The sequence below is a fragment of the Scyliorhinus torazame genome, chromosome 10 (assembly GCF_047496885.1).
Source record: "Scyliorhinus torazame isolate Kashiwa2021f chromosome 10, sScyTor2.1, whole genome shotgun sequence".
NCBI classification, from domain to species: domain Eukaryota; kingdom Metazoa; phylum Chordata; class Chondrichthyes; order Carcharhiniformes; family Scyliorhinidae; genus Scyliorhinus; species Scyliorhinus torazame.
In genome coordinates this window covers 185,430,114-185,448,167 of record NC_092716.1, presented here as the reverse complement: position 1 = coordinate 185,448,167, position 18,054 = coordinate 185,430,114, and the positions used below count along the sequence as shown (strand labels likewise).

The window sequence follows — 18,054 nt, the reverse complement described above, 5'->3', positions numbered from 1 at the left end:
AATGAGTAGGTTCTTCCCAGACAGATGTGAACAATGCCAAGGAGGCCCGGCTTACCACGCCCACATGTTCTGGTCTTGCCCCAGACTTGCTGGACACTGGACAGCCTTCTTCGAGGCAATGTCCAAACTGGTATGGATGAAGGTGGAGCCGTGCCTGAAAGTGGCGGTCTTCGGGGTATCAGACCAGCCAGATCTCATCTTGGTGAGGAGGGCAGATGCCCCTGCCTTTGCCTCCCTGATCACCCGCTGTAGAATCCTGCTCGGCTGGCGGTCAGAAGCACCATACCACCCAAAGCTGCAGACTGGCTGTCCGACCAATCAGAATCTCTCCAAATGGAGAAAATCAAATTCGCCATCCGAGGGTCGGATGATAACTTCTTCAGAACATTGGAGCCATTCACCCAACTGTTCCAGGACCTGTTTGTGGCCAACGAACAGGCTGATAAATAATCAAGTAGCCAAAAGCCAGGGGAAAGTAGCCGAAACATGAGAAAAGAGAAGGAAGGAGGGAATAACCCGGGAGGGTGGGGATCAGTGCAAGAGGGGCTAGCTAAACACAATAGAAAAGAAAGGTGAGCTGCAGGGAGGGAGAGGGAGAGGGGGGGAGGGGGGAGAGATAAAGAAGGAATGATAGGGGGCAAAAAACAATAGAAAGGAACGAGAGGGGGGGAAAAGACAAGGGAACACAAACTGGAAGGAGAGCACAGGAAATGACAACGACCATAACGAACATAGCATCAGAGAATAAGAAAGTACAGGAGGAAGAAACAACGAAAGGCCGAAGCAGAGGCAAACACACAACAGCGAAAAATGACCGGGAGAAGCAAGCAACATCAGGGGTGCCACTCACCCCACCCCCCCACCCCCCAAGCAACATCAGGGGTGCCACTCACCCCACCCCCTCACCCCCCAAGCAACATCAGGGGTGCCACTCACCACCCCCCCCACCCCCCAAGCAACATCAGGGGTGCCAGTCAGCCACCCCCCCCAAACAACATCAGGGGTGCCACTCAGCCCCCCCCCCCCCCCCCCCCCCCCCCCGCCCAAGCAACATCACAACATCAGGGGTGCCACTCAGCCACCACCCCCGCCCAAGCAACATCAGGGGTGCCACTCAGCATCCCCCCCCTTCCCCCAAGCAACATCAGGGGTGCCACTCAGCACCCCCCCCCCCAAGCAACATCAGGGGCGCCACTCAGCACCACCTCCCCCAAGCAACATCAGGGGTGCCACTCAGCATCCCCCCCCTCCCCCCAAGCAACATCAGGGGTGCCACTCAGCACCCCCCCCAAGCAACATCAGGGGTGCCACTCAGCACCCCCCCCAAGCAACATCGGGGTGCCACTCAGCACCCCCACCCCAAGCAACATCAGGGGTGCCACTCAGCACCTCCCCCTCCCCAAGCAACATGAGGGGTGCCACTCAACCCCCCACCCCCCAAGCAACATCAGGGGTGTCAGTCAGCCCCCCCCCCGCCCAAGCAACATTAGGGGTGCCACTCAGCCACCCCCCCCCACCCCCGCCCAAGCAACATCAGGGGTGCCACTCAACCCCCCCCCCAAGCAACATCAGGGGCGCCACTCAGCACCCCCCCCCAAGCAACATCAGGGATGCCACTCAGCCACCCCCCCGCCCAAGCAACATCAGGGGTGCCACTCAGCATCCCCCCCTTCCCCCAAGCAACATCAGGGGTGCCACTCACCCCCCCCCCCACCCCCCAAGCAACATCAGGGGTGTCAGTCAGCCCCCCCCGCCCAAGCAACATCAGGGGTGCCACTCAGCCACCCCCCCCCCAAGCAACATCAGGGGTGCCACTCAGCACCCCCCCTTCCCCGAAGCAACATCAGGGGTGCCACTCAGCCCCCCCCCCAAGCAACATCAGGGGCGCCACTCAGCACCCCCCCCCAAGCAACATCAGGGGCGCCACTCAGCACCCCCCCCCAAGCAACATCAGGGGCGCCACTCAGCACCCCCCCCCCCAAGCAACATCAGGGGTGCCACTCAGCACCCCCACCCCAAGCAACATCAGGGGTGCCACTCAGCACCTCCCCCTCCCCAAGCAACATGAGGGGTGCCACTCACCCCCCCCCACCCCCCAAGAAACATCAGGGGTGTCAGTCAGCCCCCCCCGCCCAAGCAACATCAGGAGTGCCACTCAGCCACCCCTCCCCACCCCCCGCCCAAGCAACATCAGGGGTGCCACTCAGCACCCCCCCTTCCCCCAAGCAACATCAGGGGTGTCACTCAGCCCCCCCCCCCAAGCAACATCAGGGGCGCCACTCAGCACCCCCCCCCAAGCAATATCAGGGGTGCCACTCAGCACCCCCATCCCCGCCCACCCAAGCAACATCAGGGGTGCCACTCAGCACCCCGCTCCCCACCCACCCAAGCAACATCAGAGGTGCCACTCAGGCCCCCCCCAGATCTATTTTGTAATACTGATGTTGTATGTACTCTCTTTGTTTAAAAAAAACGGAAGAATACACAAGACGTGTATACAGGTATACTGCAATTGTCTCTTCAGTACCTCGATGTATATACACTTCCCCAGTTTTTACCTCCCACACCTTGTTTTTTTAAACTTTTTATTTACTTGATTTTGCTAATTATATAGCGTTGTTGTTTTTATCTTGTTTGTATTATCTTCTAATTTTTTCCCTCTTCCTTGTGTATACCTTTGTGTATACCTGTAAATATACCATGTTTGAAAAACCCAATAAAAAAATTTATTAAAAAAAAAATAGGCACACTCTGCTCAAAACATTTTGGCATCAACATGGATGAAGACGCCAGTGCCATTAGTGCTGTGACACACGTCATGAAATGTGGTCTCAGTGTGGACGGCCATTTTAAGCTGTCGACAGGAGCCGCCGCCGCCATCTTGTGCCCAAACTGTGGCACTCGACATCTCCCACGTCCATCCCCCTTGTCCGGCCTATGAAAAGTTTTGTTCCAGGTGCGGCCATATTGGGCACTTTGCAAAGCAATGTTTTGCCCTTTCCACCATAGATCATGCACGAGCAGTGCATGCTGTAAATGAGATGAACACAGAAGAACAATTTTTCATTGATCTCATCGCGCAGAGAAACCCCACGACCAACAGAAACAAAGATGGAAGCAGAATCGGAACAAAGCATGAAGACAATCAGAAAGTTCCGAAAACTTTTGCGTCCATACTCAAATCGAAGGTAATGCTCAATGATACTTTCATTCGGTGTGACTTTGACCCTAAAGTGACAACCAACCTCGTAAGTCGACATGTTTTGCAGAAGCTAAATACGCAGCGAGACTTTGCTAACTGGTCAGGGATCATGATAGACTTCGGCACAAGAACCCCAGAGACCTTTGATGTTTGTGAATTAGTACTTTCGGTGGCAGGCATGAAGCATGCAATATTCTTTTATATTGTAATTGGTATAAAATCCTTGTATCTAGTCGAGCGGCTAAATCCCCTGGGAGATAGCTGCTCACCTGAGCACAGTGAATCACTGCAAGGCATTACGGTGTGCACGGTGTATGAGGATTTAGAAGAAATCCTAGTGGAAGACGACAAACCAAGCAGAGGGGCAGAACTGCCGGTGAGCATTCTGCAATTCTGGTTAACAGTCTTGAAGAAAGTGCATAGACTCAATGGCATGATACAAGGATATGATGAACCCGTATTAAAGCATCTGCGAGATGAGTGTTAAATGGACAGAGATTGACAAGCTGTGGAGCTTCACTCTGGAGTTTACATTCGGGCCTAATGAGTATTTCATGAATGAGGTGATCACTAAAGTGTATCAGTTGGACTCACAGCCGCTGAAATCGTGCATGGATGAGCCGCAAATCAGCAGCTGCACAATCGCCTGGAGGGATGGCAAAAATGTAACAGTACGAACAATTCGAACAAAACCAAAGTACAGGGATCGAACCAATCCAAGAACAGCGACAAGAATCATATCCAAGGAATTGTTCTTCAACTTCTTCAGTCCCACTGAAATTCCACAGGGCGGAATTTTAAGCCAAGCTTTGGCGGCCAAACAAAAGGTTGATTTTGAACTTGGCGCGCTATTTCGAAAACAAATAATTCCGTATGTGAAGTTATATTTTTCAGGCAAAAAGACTGACGATGATGCTGAATCCGAGGCCAACTGCGATGAAAATCTGTTTGAGGTTACTAACGATGATGAAGGTGAGATGGATGATGAACACTATGAGCTGCTTGTACATTACTTCTCCAGCAGCACAGGTGAGGCTCCAACCGCACGGCTCCAGTGGTGTGCAAGCAATGGTGAGGTGGTCATGAGGGACGTCCAGACCACGCTGGACTCTGTGGAGTGCGGGAATTTGCAGATGGCGTATGTAGAATTCAAGGCTGCTGATACTACTGAAGATCGGCTACTGAGAGGACCAGTGAGGCAAGAAATCGTTCCGATCTTGGAAAAACTGGCCTCAGAGATATGTGATGTCCCGCCACAAGTCCTTGAAACAGCTCCAGTAATTTACTCCCAAGCAGTCGACGACACCGATGACAAGTGGGAGGACGTAGATAAAGTTGCTGATTGCAGCGATGAGGAGGTTGAGATATTAGGCGACTCTGACACTGACTGAGGACGACCTAATGACCACATCATTATGCAGCTCCACGGACCACTTGCACATTTGCGAGTTCAATTTAAAAGACCCAGGGCTTAGATCAGCTAAGCCAGACACTATGGTCATCTACAGTGATGATGAGCAAGTCACTGATGCTCCAGCACGCTGAGATGAGGCGAGACCTCCAACCATGGCTCCATCCTCCATGCCGGCACTGGAAACCGAGGTGATCCAGCATGTTGATGATGCCGCAGAAATAGGCATGCTCACACCAACCAGAGATGATAGGGCAGCACGACAGCACAGTGGTTAGCACTGCTGCTTCACAGCGCCAGGGTCCCAGGTTCGATTCCCGACTTGGGTCATCGTCTGTGCGGAGAATGACCACATCCCGCCAGGTAACCAGCACTTGCAGGTAGCAAGCAACAAGGTGCCAGAAAACGAAAACGAAAGGTAACACAACTATGGCAGTCTTGGGCACAGGCCTTTTAGAGACACAGGGTGTAAGAAAAGCAAGACGCCGGCAAGCAAGCCAGATTCTGCGGACGTGGGCACCGACTTGAAACAATGATGTCTACATAGAATGCAAATGGACACGTTTGGTAAAAACTTGCTCACTGTACCAGCTACATGCCATTCCTGTAGAAAATGTAATGTGTAATGTCGCCTGTAAAAATAATTTTATATTAATGTTTTGTGAGGAAGGGAGATGTGGTGATATGCCTATGGACCATATCATAGATGGATGGTGTGCGACCTCCAACTAGCAGGTGGTAGTACAGACACACCATGCGGGTCTCCAGACCAAGGTCATGTGACCTGGGACCCGGATATAAAGGGAGACACATTCGGCCATCTTGAGAAGAAGACTGAGAGGGTAATAAGAAGTACATGTAATTGGTCAGTGCTGGGTGTAAGTTCCAGAGGAAAGCAAGACTCCATGATCACGTGCTCTGTTTCAAATTGCCATCTTACCAGACACAATAAAAGGATCCTGGTTTGAACATATCGAAGTGTTTGGTGTTTGGTAAGTTACTTCATAGAGTACAGCGGACCAAACACAACAGGTGGGAGGGGCAGGAGAGAGTTTCTGCAGTGTATGCAGGATAATTTTATCGACCAGTATGTTTCCGGCCCAGTAAGAAAGGAGGCATTGCTGGATCTGCTTTTAAGGAATAAGGTGGGACAAGTGAATCAAAAGTCAGCCAGGGAGCCTTTGGGAAACAGTGTCCATAGTATCATAAGGCTTAGGTTAGCTATGGAAATGGGTTGGCCTATTTCAATGGGTTAAGCACAAATTTGTAAGATAAATTGGAATCAAAACGGAACAATGGGCAGCGTTTAAAGCAGAGATGCTTTGGGTACAGTCAACGTACATTCCCAGAAGAGGAAAGCTGTGACCAGCAAAGCCAGAGCTCCTGGATGAAAGGATAGGGTAGGATGAAGCAGAAAAAAGGTTTCAATGTCAGATCGATAACATAAGAGAACCTGGCTGAATATACAAACTACTGAGTGGAAATGAAAAAATAAATGTCGAGCAAGGAGAGTATGAAACTGGCACTGGTATGAAATCAGACTGGTTCACTAATGTCCTTTTGGGAAGGAAATCTGCAGTCCTTACCTGGTCTGGCCTACATGTGACACCAGACCCACAGCAATGTGATTGACTCTTAAATATCCTCCTAAATGGCCTACTTAGCAATTCACTCAGATGCATCAAATCCCTGCAAAGTCAATAAAATGGAAAAGAATAAAAGCAAATTACTGCAGATGCTGGAATCTGAAACGAAAAGTGAAAATGCTGGCAGCACGGTAGCACAGTGGTTAGCACAGGGACCCGGGTTCGATTCCCAGCTTGGGTCACTGTCTGTGCGCAGTCTGTTCGTTCTTCCCGTGTCTGCATGGGTTTCATCCGGAAGCTCCGGTTTCCTCCCACAGTCCAAAGATGTGCAGGTTAGGTGGATTGGCCATGATAAATTGCCCTAGTGTCCAAGAAGGTTAGGTAGGGTTACTGGGTTACAGGGATACGGTGTGGGCCTGGGTAGAGTGGTCTTTCCAGGGGCCGGTGCAGACTCAATGGGCCGAATGGCCTCCTTCTGCACTGTAAATTCTATGATGAAAGAAAATGCTGGAAAATCTCAGCAGGTCTGTAGGGAGAGAAAAGAGCTAACGTTTTGAGTCCAGTTGACCCTTTGTCAAAGCTAAAAGGCATAGAAAGTGGGAGATATTTATACTGTAGGGTGAGGGAATAAAAGATTCATAGCACAGAAACCAAAAGAAAAGAGTGCTAGTGGCAGTTCCCGGAGAGAATAAAATGTGTGAAAGGCCAAACAGCAGAGAAATTAAAATATCTCCCACTTTCTATGCCTTTTAGATTTGAAAAAGGTCATCTGGACTTGAAACTTTAGCTCTTTTCTCTCCTTACAGATGCTGCTGGGATTTTCCAGCATTTTCTCCAAATGGTAAAGAAACCGGACGGAACACTTGGCATCAACCTAGGCACTGGAAATGACAACGGCAAACCCAGCCCTGTTGACACTGTAATGCCTTCTTACCAACGACTGGGAACTTGTGCCAAAATTGGGAGTGCTGTCTCACAGATTAGTCAAGCAACAGCTTGACATAGTCACACTCACAGAATCAATCGTTACAGATACCATCTCAGACATCACCATTACTATTCTTGGGTATGTCCTGTACCTCCAGTAGGACAGACCAAGCCGAGGTGGTGGCACAGTGGTACCGAGTCAGAAGGGAGTTGCCCTGGGAGTCCTCAGGACTTTTGGACTGCAAAAAGTCTCAAGGTTTCAGATCAAACATGGGTTAGGAAATTTCCTGCTGATTACCACATACCATCCACTGTCAGCTGATGAACCAGCACACCTCCATGTTGAACACCACTTGGAGGAACCACTGAGGGTGGCAAGGGCATAGAATGTACTCTGGGTTGGGGATTTCAATGTCCAGCACCAAGAGTGGATTGGTAGCACCACTACTGACTGAGTCTTAAACATAATTGCTAGTAGTCAGAGTCTGCGGCAGGTAGTGAGGGAACTAACAAAAGGGAAAAACATACTGGACCTCATTTTCACCAACTTGCTTGGCGCAGATGCATCTGTCCTTGCGAGTATTGGTAGGAATGACCACTGTACGGTCCTCGTGGAGACAAAGTCCCGTCTTTGCATTGAGGATACCCTCTATTGTGTTGTGTGGTACTACCATCGTACTAAATGGGATAGATTCAGAACAGATCTAGCAACTCAAGACCAGGCATCAATGAGGCGCTATGGGCCATCAGTAGCAGCAGAACTATGCTCAGCCACAAACTAACCTCATGACCCGGCAGACCCCCTATTTTACCATCACCACCAAGCCAAGAGATCAAGCCTGGTTCAATGAAGAGTGCAGGAGAGCAGGCCAGGAGCAGCACCAGGCATACCAAATATTGAGGTGTCAACCTGATGAAGCTAGAACACAGGACTACTTTCATGGCAAACAACATAAGCAGGAAGTGACAGACAGAGCTAAGTGATCCCACAACCAATGGGTCAGATCTAACCTCTGCAGTCCTGCCACATCCAGTCATGAATCGTGATGGACAACTGAACAACTCACTAGGAGGAGGAGGCTCCACAAATATTCCCATCCTCAATGATGGAGGAGCCCAGCACATCGGTGAAAAAGACAGGGCTGAAGCATTTGCAATAATCTTCAGCCAGAAGTGGCGATTTAATGTCCCATCTCGGTCTGTTCCAGAGGTCCCCTGAATCACAGATGCCAGTCTTCAGCCAATTCAATTCACCCCATGTGATATCAAGAGACGTCTGAAAGCACTGGATACTGCAAAGACCCTAGTAATAGTCCAACAATAGTAATGAAGGCTTGTGTTCCAGAATTGCCCCTCCACTAGCTAAGCTGTTCTAGTACACCTAAAATCCTGGCATCTACCCAGCAATGTCCTGTACACAAAAGGCAGGACAAATCCAACTCGGTCAATTACCACCCCATCAGTGTCAATGCCGCCTCAATCATCAGTAAAGTGATGGAAGGGGTCATCAACATGGCTATCAAGCGGCACTTACTTAGCAATAACCTGCTCATTTATGCTCAGTTTGGGTTCCGCAAGGGTCACTCAGCTCCTGACCTCATTACAGCCTTGTTTGAAACATGGACAGAGGCTAGGTGAGAGTGACCCTTGACATCAAGGCAGCATTTGACCGAGTATGACATCAAGGAGCCCTAGCAAAACTGGAGTCAATGGGAATCAGAGGAAAACTCTCCACTGGTTGGAGTCATACCTGGCACAAAGGAAGATGATTGTTGGAGGTCACTCATCTCAGTCCCAGGACATCACTGCGGGAGTCCCTCAGGGTAGTGTCCTAGGCCTAACCTTCTTCAGCTGCTTCATCAATGACCTTCCTTCCAACATAAGGTCAGATGTGGGGATGTTCACTGATGATTGCACAATGTCAGCACCATTTGTGACTCCTCAGATACTGAAGCAGTCCATGTGCAAATGCAGCAAGACCTGGACAATATCCAGGCTTGGGCTTACAAGTGGCAAATAACATTTGTGCCACACAATGACCATCTCCTACAAGAGAGAATCGAACCACCGCCTTTTGACATTCATTGGCATTACCATCACTGATCCCCCACTGTCAACATCCTGGGGGTTACCATTGACCATAACCCGAACTGGACTAGCGATAAACAGGTCATAGTCTAGGAATCCTGCAGCAAGTAACTCACCTCCTGTCTCGCCAAAACCTGTCCACCATCTACAAGGCACAAGACAGGAATGTGATGGAATACTCTCATCTTGACTGGATGAGTGCAGCTCCAACAACACACAAGAAGTTCAACACCATCCAGGACAAAGCAGCCCGCTTGAAGGGCACCCCTTCCACAAACATTCACTCCCTCCACCACTGACACACAGTAGCAGCCGTGTGCACCATCTACAAGATGCACTGCAGGAACTCACCAAGGTTCCTTAGGCAGCACCTTCCAAACCCAAGACCAGCACCAACTAGAAGGACAAGGACAGCAGATAAATGGAAACACCACAACATGGAAGTTCCCCTCCAAGCCACTCACCATCCTGAATTGGAAATATACAGCCATTTCTTCACTGCCACTGGGTCAAATTCCTGGAACCCCCTCCCTAGTAGCACAATGGATGTACCTACACCACATGGACTGTAGCAGTTCAAGAGGAAGCTCAACACCACCTACTCAAGGCTGAAGGTTGTGTTGCCTACCTGGTGCTTGGGTTCGGGATATTTCATCTGGGCTGCAGAGGAACTTGGAGTGGGAGGGTAAAGATCCAGTTGTCGTAGTCCACGTAGGTACCAACGTAGAACACGGACAGAGGTTCGGCTAAGGGAGTATAAAAGCTTGGAGCTAAATTAAAAAGCAGAACTAAGAAGGTAATAATCTCTGCATTGCTACCTGAGCCACAAGCTAATTGGCATAGGGTCAATATGTTTAAGGAGGTAAATATGTGGCTCAAAGAATGGTGCGGGAGAAATGGATTTGAATTCATTTGACATTGGCACCAGTACTGGGGAAGATGAGACCTATTCCATTGAGATGGTCTTCACCTGAATATGCTGGGACCATGATAAAATAAGGCTGAGTCAGCATGGCTTCCTGAAGGGGGGGTCATGTCTGACAAATCTGTTCAAGTTCTTTGAGGAGGTAACAAGAATATTGGACAAATGAGAACCAATGGACATGATCTAGAACATAGAACAGTACAGCACAGAACAGGCCCTTCGGCCCTCGATGTTGTGCCGAGCTTTGTCCGAAACCAAGATCAAGCTATCCCACTCCCTGTCATTCTGGTGTGCTCCATGTGCCTATCCAATAACCGCTTGAAAGTTCCTAAATTGTCCGACTCCACTATCACAGCAGGCAGTCCATTCCACACTCTAACCATTCTCTGAGTAAAGAAAAATGTATTTAGATTTCCTGAAGGCCTTTGACAAGGTGCCACATAAGAGGTTGTTAAATAAGTTAAGAGCCCATGATGTTAAGGGTAAGATACTGGCATGGATAAAGGATTGGCTGACTGGCAGAAGGCTGAGAATGGGGATAAAGGGGTCTTTTTCAGGATGGCAGCTGATGACTAGTGGTGTGCCTCAGGGTTCGGTGCTGGGACCACAACTTTTCATGATTATACATTAACGATCTGGAAGAAGGAACAGAAGGCACTGTTGCTGAGTTTGTAGATGATACAAAGATATGCATCGGGACAGGTAGTATTGAGGAAGCAGGTGGACAGGCTAGGAGAGTAGTCGGCAAAGAAGTGGCAGATGGAATACAATGTGGAAATGTGTGAGCTTATGCACTTTGGAAGGAAGAATGGAGGCATAGACTATTTTCTAAATGGGGAAATGCTTAGGAAATCAGAAGCACAAAGGGACTTAGGAGTCCTCGTTCAAGATCCTCTGAAGGTTAATGAGCAGGTTCAGTCGGCAGTTAGGAAGGCAAATGCAATGTTAGCATTCATGTCGCGAGGGCTAGAATACAAGAGCAGGGATGTACTTCTGATGGCTGTGTAAGGCCTCCCATTTGGATCCCATTTGGAGTATTGGGAACAGTTTTGTGCCCTGCATCTAAGGAAGGATGTGCTGGCCTTGGAAAAGGTTCAGAGGAAGTTCACAAGATTGATCCCTGAAATGAAGAGCGTGTCATATGAGGAGCGGTTGACGTCTCTGGGTCTGTATTTGTTGGAGTTCAGAAGGATGAGGGGGGATCTTACAGGATAGTGCGAGACCTGGGTGGAGTGGAGAGGATGTTTCCATTAGTTGGAAAAACTAGAACCAGAGGGTACAACCTCAGACTAAAGGGACGATCCTTTAAAACAGAGATGGAGGAATTTCTTCAGCCAGAGGGTGGTGAATCTGTTGACCTCTTTGCCGCAGAAAGCTGTGGAGGCCTGAGTGTCTTTAAGACAGAGATAGATAGATTCATGATTAATAAGGAGATCAGGGTTATGGGGAGAAGGCAGGAGAATGGGGATGAGAGGAATATCAGCCATGATTGAATAGTGGAGCAGACTCAATGGGCCAAGTGGCCTAATTCTGCTCCTATGTCTTATGGTCTAATTAGGGATGGGCAACAAATGTTGGCCTTGCAAGCAAAGTCCACATCCCGCAAAAATGAATTTTAGCAAAGGTAGCATAAAAGAGAATTCAAAATTTTCTACAGGCATATAAATAGTAAAAAGGTGGTAAGAGGAGGAGTGGGACTGATTAAGGACCAAAAAGAGGGTCTTGTGCATGGTGCAGAGGGCATGAATGAGGTACTAAATGAGTACTTTGCATCTGTCTTTACCAAGGGAGATGCTACCAAAGTCACACTGAAAGAAGAGGTTGAGCGACTAGATGGGCTACAATTTGATAAAGAAGGGGCATTGGAAAGGCTGGCTGTACTTAATGTTGATAAGTCACCACGACCGGTTTAGATTCATCCTAGAATGCTAAGGGAAGTGAGGGAGGGAATTGCAGAGGCACTGGCATAACCTTGCAAACTTCAGTTATATGGAGAGATTGGAGAAGTTGGAACTGTTCTCCTTCGAATTTAGGAGGGATGTAAATAAATAGGGAAAATCTGTTCCTATTAGCAGAAGTGTCGAGGACCCGAAGATATAAAGTGATTGGTTAAAACAATCGTTACATGAAGAACACCTTTTTTATGCAGCAAGTGGTTAGAGTCAGGAATGCACTCTGTGGAGGAGGCAGATTCAACTGCAGCTTTCATAAAGATGTTGAATAATTACTGATGCCCAGTGATGTTAATGTAATTTTGTAGCAATTCCTCATGATTTTAATGCAAATTCCCCACTATTCCCAGTGATATTAATGCAAATTCCGTACTATTCCCAGTGATATTAATACAAATTCCCCACTATTCCTGGCGATGCTAATGTAATTTCTTTGATGTTTCTGGTGATGTCAATGCAATTTTCTGCTATTCCCAATGATGTTAGTGTGATTTTCCTGCTAGTTCCAGTGATATTAATGCAAATTCCCCACAATTCCTAGTGATGTTGATGTAATTTTCCCACTGTCGTCTATGATATTAATACAATTTCCTTGTTATTCTCGGTGATATTAATGTGATTTTCCTGCTATCCCCAGTGATTGATGAAGTCAAAAATTAAAGTAACATTTCTTTTTGTAAACAGGAAATCTCTGTTCGATTTTGCCTCTCCTATTTGTTCAGTTACATTCAGAAACTCATCACTCAGATAATCACATAATCCATGTGCAAACAGCTGATTAGAAATGAGCAAAGCACCGACTTTTGCAGAAAGCTGCGGGGTTTCTTAAATAGGCGAGTAAGGGGCAAGTACGGAGACGCATGGGGCAAATACTTATGGAACTGCCCAACATAGTCAGCATGGCCAATACAATTTAAGTTTATACGCCTTTCTAATTGATGCTTGTGATGATGCAAAATATTCAACGATATTCGGCCAATTGAGGCAGCATCTCGGGATCAGCTGGTGTAGGTGGTCATCACTGTCATTGCAATAAAACATCAAGTTAAAAATGATGTACAAAAAAGACACTTCTCCAGCAGCTTTCAAAACTTCAAGATGTCACAACACACTTTACAGCCAATGGCATGTTGTTTTTTGAAGTGTAGTCACTCTTGTATGGCAGGATATGATCCCAGTGGCAGCACCATGACGAGACGTTTCTGCAGCCAACATTCCATGAGCTCCATCCCTCTGTTCCTGTCAGGCAGCAGTAAGTGAGGAAAATGTGAGATAATTCTCCGTCACTCACCTTGATGATGATCTCAGTTTTCCCATCCACATCCTCAGTTGAATGGAATGGCATCTGGCTCTGGTACTGGTTCAGGCTCTACATTTCACACAAAACAGACTGTCAGTGGACTGCACTTCAGCCTCACTTAATGTCAACTGTATAAAACCTAAAACTTTGAGCCAAACCTTTGAAACATGGTTTTAAACATCCCATGTCATACACATCCCTCATTAATTTGGCCACCTCGCTACCTTTACCCTCACATTTACCTGGAGACATAGGGACTGATATCCCTTTCCTCCAATCAACTTTAGTGTAAATGCACGAAACAGAAGGTTAAAAGTTTGGGCTTATTTTGTCCCACAAAAATCACTGATGGGAGGCAACTTTCCCTATTGATTTCTGTCATTATTTAGCCCACCAGGGAGCAAGAGCGTGCCGGAGAGGAGTGTCTATAGGTTTATCAAGAGGAGAGGGTGTAAAGAGGGAATTGATGGAGAAATTAAGGCCGACAGAGGTGAAAACGTTGTCACTGAATAGACAATAGAGGATGGGGAGTCAGAGGAGGCCAGTGTAGGAGATGGAGGAGGATTTTATATCTGAACATTTGAACACCATCAGCCATTGTAGAGTGGTGAGGGGCAGCAAGTTGGTGAATGGACCTTAGGGACAAACAGATGCTGGGACCTATACTGGGTGCTTTGAGGTTGCAGAGAGGCCAAAGAAGTGTACAGCAACAACTTGTATTTATCTAATGCCTTTAACGCAATGAAACATCTCACTACTTAAAGATGTAGGAGCAGAAATAAACCATGTGGCCATTGTCATGTGAGAGTTCCTTTAAGAAATGGATGTTTAAGCAATGTACCTTTAAGAAATGGAGCTGATCATATTACTGAAGTGATGTCAGAGGGTGGAAGGAGCTGAGCTGACTTCTGCTTTTTTGAGTTTCAGTTTGAGAACGCAGCTGGGGGTGTCTGTGTGTTTTGCTGTGAGCTGCAGGAAGAAACACAGAGCTGGTCTGTTGATGTATGCAATCCAAAGACTATATATATATTGAATGTAACCTATTGTATGTTTTTGAAGGTTTGCAGTCTTTTGGATGTTTAAAGGAACAGTTTGAAGGATTATTTAGTGTTGTAGTCTTTTGGGGTTATCTTGGAAGTAATGAGTGTTAAGATATTCAATGTTTGTTTTTAAAAGGTTAACTTGAGTTCATAGAACAAACATTGTTTTGTTTTAAAAACCACTTGTCCATTTCTGCTGTATCACACCTGGAGAGTACGCTGTGTGCTTCCCACACCACAATCTATTAAAAGTTGTGGGTCGGTTGAACTCCATGAGACACTTTGGGGTTCTGTATACCCGGACCCATAACACCATCGAGTCTGCTCTGCCATTCAATGAGATCATGAATTATTTGATATAATCCTCAACTCACTTTCCCACCTTATCCCCATAACCCTTGATCCTCTTACTGATTAAAAATTTGTCTATCTCAGCCTTGAACATAATTAACGACCCAGCCTCTATAGCTCTCAGCGGTAAAGAACTCCAGGTTCATTATCCTCTTGAGAGAAGAAATTCCTCCTCATCTTTGTCTTAAACGGGCAACACCTTACTCTGAGATAATATTCTCTGGTCATACACTCTCCCACAAGAGGAAACATCCTCTAAGTATCTATGCTGTCAAGCCCCCCGAGAATCCTATATATCTCAATAATGTTGCTTCTCCTAAACTCCAATGAATACAGGCCCAGCCTACTTAACCTCTCTATATCTTTCCTTAGATAAGGGGACCAAAACTGTTCACAGAACATTATAAAACAAAGTATGACACAGCCACACAGGAGTTATGAGGTCAGGTGAAAAGGTAAGTTTTAAGGCGTGTTTTAAAGGAGGAAAGTTTATAATCAGTAAGGGAATCAAGGGTTATGGGGCTAAGGCAAGAAAGTGAGTTGAGGATTACATCAGATCAGCCATGATCTCATTGAATGGCAGAGCAGACTCGATGGGGCAAGCGGCCTACTTATGCTCCTACATTTTATGGTCTTAAAGTGAGGTAGAGAGGTGGAGGGAGGAAATTCCAGATTTCACCAGAAGGTACAGCCACCAGTGACGGAGAAATTTGAATCAGGGATGCCCAGGGGGCACAGTTAGAGGAGCACAAATATCTCATAGGATTGTGGGGCTGGAGAAGATTACAGAGATATGGAGGGGCAATGCCTTGGAAAGATTTGAAAACAAGGAAGTAAATTTTAAGATCAGAGACCAGTATGGATTAACGAGCGCAGAGGCAAGAGGGAATGGAACTTCCTGTAAGTAAGACATGGAGAGCAGAGTTTTCAATTTATAGAAAACAGGACGTGGGACACCAATGAGGGTTTCAGAAACTCATGAGGTGTGATTTTCCCATCCCGTTGCTCCCTGTGTCAATCCTGTTGTGCCAGGCGCACAGCAGGAGAGGCCCAAAATGGGTTTTGTGTCGAGCCAATAGCAATGCACCCGACTCGCCACCACAGCGCGATCTGGATTACACCATTAGGCTCATTTAAATATGCACAGCCCGTTCGACGCCCTATTCTCCCGGTAGTCACCAGCCACACCAGCAAGACCTCACTCCAGCATGGCTTAGTACAGGTCTCCACTAACGGAAACCAGAAGTGATGGCCACGTTGGAGGGCTTGAAGGTCATTGGAGCCCCTGAGTGGTCAAGTAGAGGGCAGAGCAGTTCCCTGGCAGTGCCAATCTGGCACCCTGGCAGTGCCAACTTGGCAGTGTAGGGGTGCCAGGCCAGCACTGCCAGGGTGCCGGGGCAGTGCATGTCTACCAGCTTGGCACTGCCAAGTGTCGTGCCTAGGTGCCAGGTTGGCACTGTCAGGGTGCAAGGATCACTGCCAAGTGGTGGGGCCTGAGGGGGCCATGCATGAAAGGGGGGAGGTGAAAAGGTATGAAAGGTGGAGGTGTGAAGGGGGAACTGAAAGAGGGGAGCCGTCAGCGACCCCATAGTGGGGGAGGGTGGGGGGGGGGGGGGGGTAATGCCCTGATGCCCACGAGGATGGATGGGTGTGGAGTGAGTCAGCCTCACGCCTGGGGGATAATCACACAGATTTATAGTGATGGGGGAGGAAGTGGGGGGAGGAGAGGTTGCCCCTCTGGGGTAGAGAGCTGGCGGTGTTGCCTATGTCTGTGGGGTGTCATGATGTCTCTGGGTGGGGGATTTGGGGGACCCTCAACCTCATTTTGAGATATGACCACCCTTTAAAAATGGTGCCCTGATCTCCAAGGAACCTGGTCTTGCCAGCAACTTTAGTTCCCAAATGTTACAGAGGTGCTCTTAGTAGTGGCAAGAATATGAAGTCAAAAGCTCATCATAGCATCAAATGTGGCAGTAAGGTTGCAAATAGACTGGCCTAATCTCAGGATGTTACCAGGAAGCGTGTGGAGCCAGTAGCTAGGGAACAAATTTTGGAACGAAAACTGGAAACAATGGTTTTAATTGTTTCAATATTTAATTGGAGGAAATTTCTGCTCATCCAGTACTGTAAGTCGGATAAGCAGTCTGACAATTTACCAACAGTCGAGGTGCTAAGGAAAGTAGAGCTGGCTATTAAGACCATAAGACCATAAGACATAGGAGTGGAAGTAAGGCCATTCGGCCCATCGAGTCCACTCCACCATTCAATCATGGCTGATTTCAACTCCATTTACCCGCTCTCTCTCCATAGCCCTTAATTCCTCGAGAAATCAAGAATTTATCAACTTCTGTCTTAAAGACACTCAACGTCCCGGCCTCCACCGCCCTCTGTGGCAATGAATTCTACAGACCCACCACTCTCTGGCTGAAGAAATTTATCCTCATCTCTGTTCTAAAGTGACTCCCTTTTATTCTAAGGCTGTGCCCCCGGGTCCTAGTCTCCCCTGCTAATGGAAACAACTTCCCTACATCCACCCTATCTAAGCCATTCATTATCTTGTAAGTTTCTATTAGATCTCCCCTCAACCTCCTAAACTCCAATGAATATAATCCCAGGATCCTCAGACGTTCATCGTATGTTAGGCCTACCATTCCTGGGATCATCCGTGTGAATCTCCGCTGGACCCGCTCCAGTGCCAGTATGTCCTCCTCCAGTATTGTCAGCATTCTTGTGAAATGTATTGCTGTGCTTTCGTATGATGTTGCCAAGCGGCAGCATATAGATGAGACATAGGGGAGGGCCAAAGATAGATCCTTGGGGGACACCAGAGATGCGGGAGCAAAAAGAGAAGCCATTACAAGATATTATGTCTGGAAGTGATGAGAAGATGGCGAAGGTTTTCAGCAGCAGTGAAGGTGTTATGGGGCAGAAGAAATAGTGCTACAAAGCTGGAAATTGTCAGTCTTGGTGATGAATTGGATATGGTTTCAGGAGTGAACAGAACTCCGAGGTCATGTACTCCTTAAGAGAGCAGCCAGCGAATGGGACGCAGCTGTGCAGCGGAAAACACCAGATCAGCTGGGGGGTAGAGGCAGCAGAGTGCGGCAAGAGGGAGTGGGTCAGGGAGCGGAATATTGAGGAGCAGTGAAGATTCCCCACCCCCACCAAACCTGGGATTGCAGCAGTCGTAGGTTGGATTGGGGTTGGTGTCCTGGCACCAGCTTCCCCAAACAGGCGCCCGGAATGTGGCGACTAGGGGCTTTTCACAGTAA

General features: G+C 47.8%; 1 protein-coding gene across 2 annotated transcripts in view; it reads right to left on the bottom strand.

The window, feature by feature from the left end:
* LOC140384428 (deformed epidermal autoregulatory factor 1 homolog) overlaps positions 1–18,054 on the bottom strand; it is a 201,151-nt gene that overhangs the window by 51,845 nt on the left and 131,252 nt on the right. For both annotated transcript variants that reach the window (XM_072466115.1, XM_072466116.1), the window contains exon 12: positions 13,383–13,460. In XM_072466115.1, the coding sequence (XP_072322216.1) occupies positions 13,383–13,460 (78 nt within the window). The remainder of the gene's footprint in view (positions 1–13,382; positions 13,461–18,054) is intronic.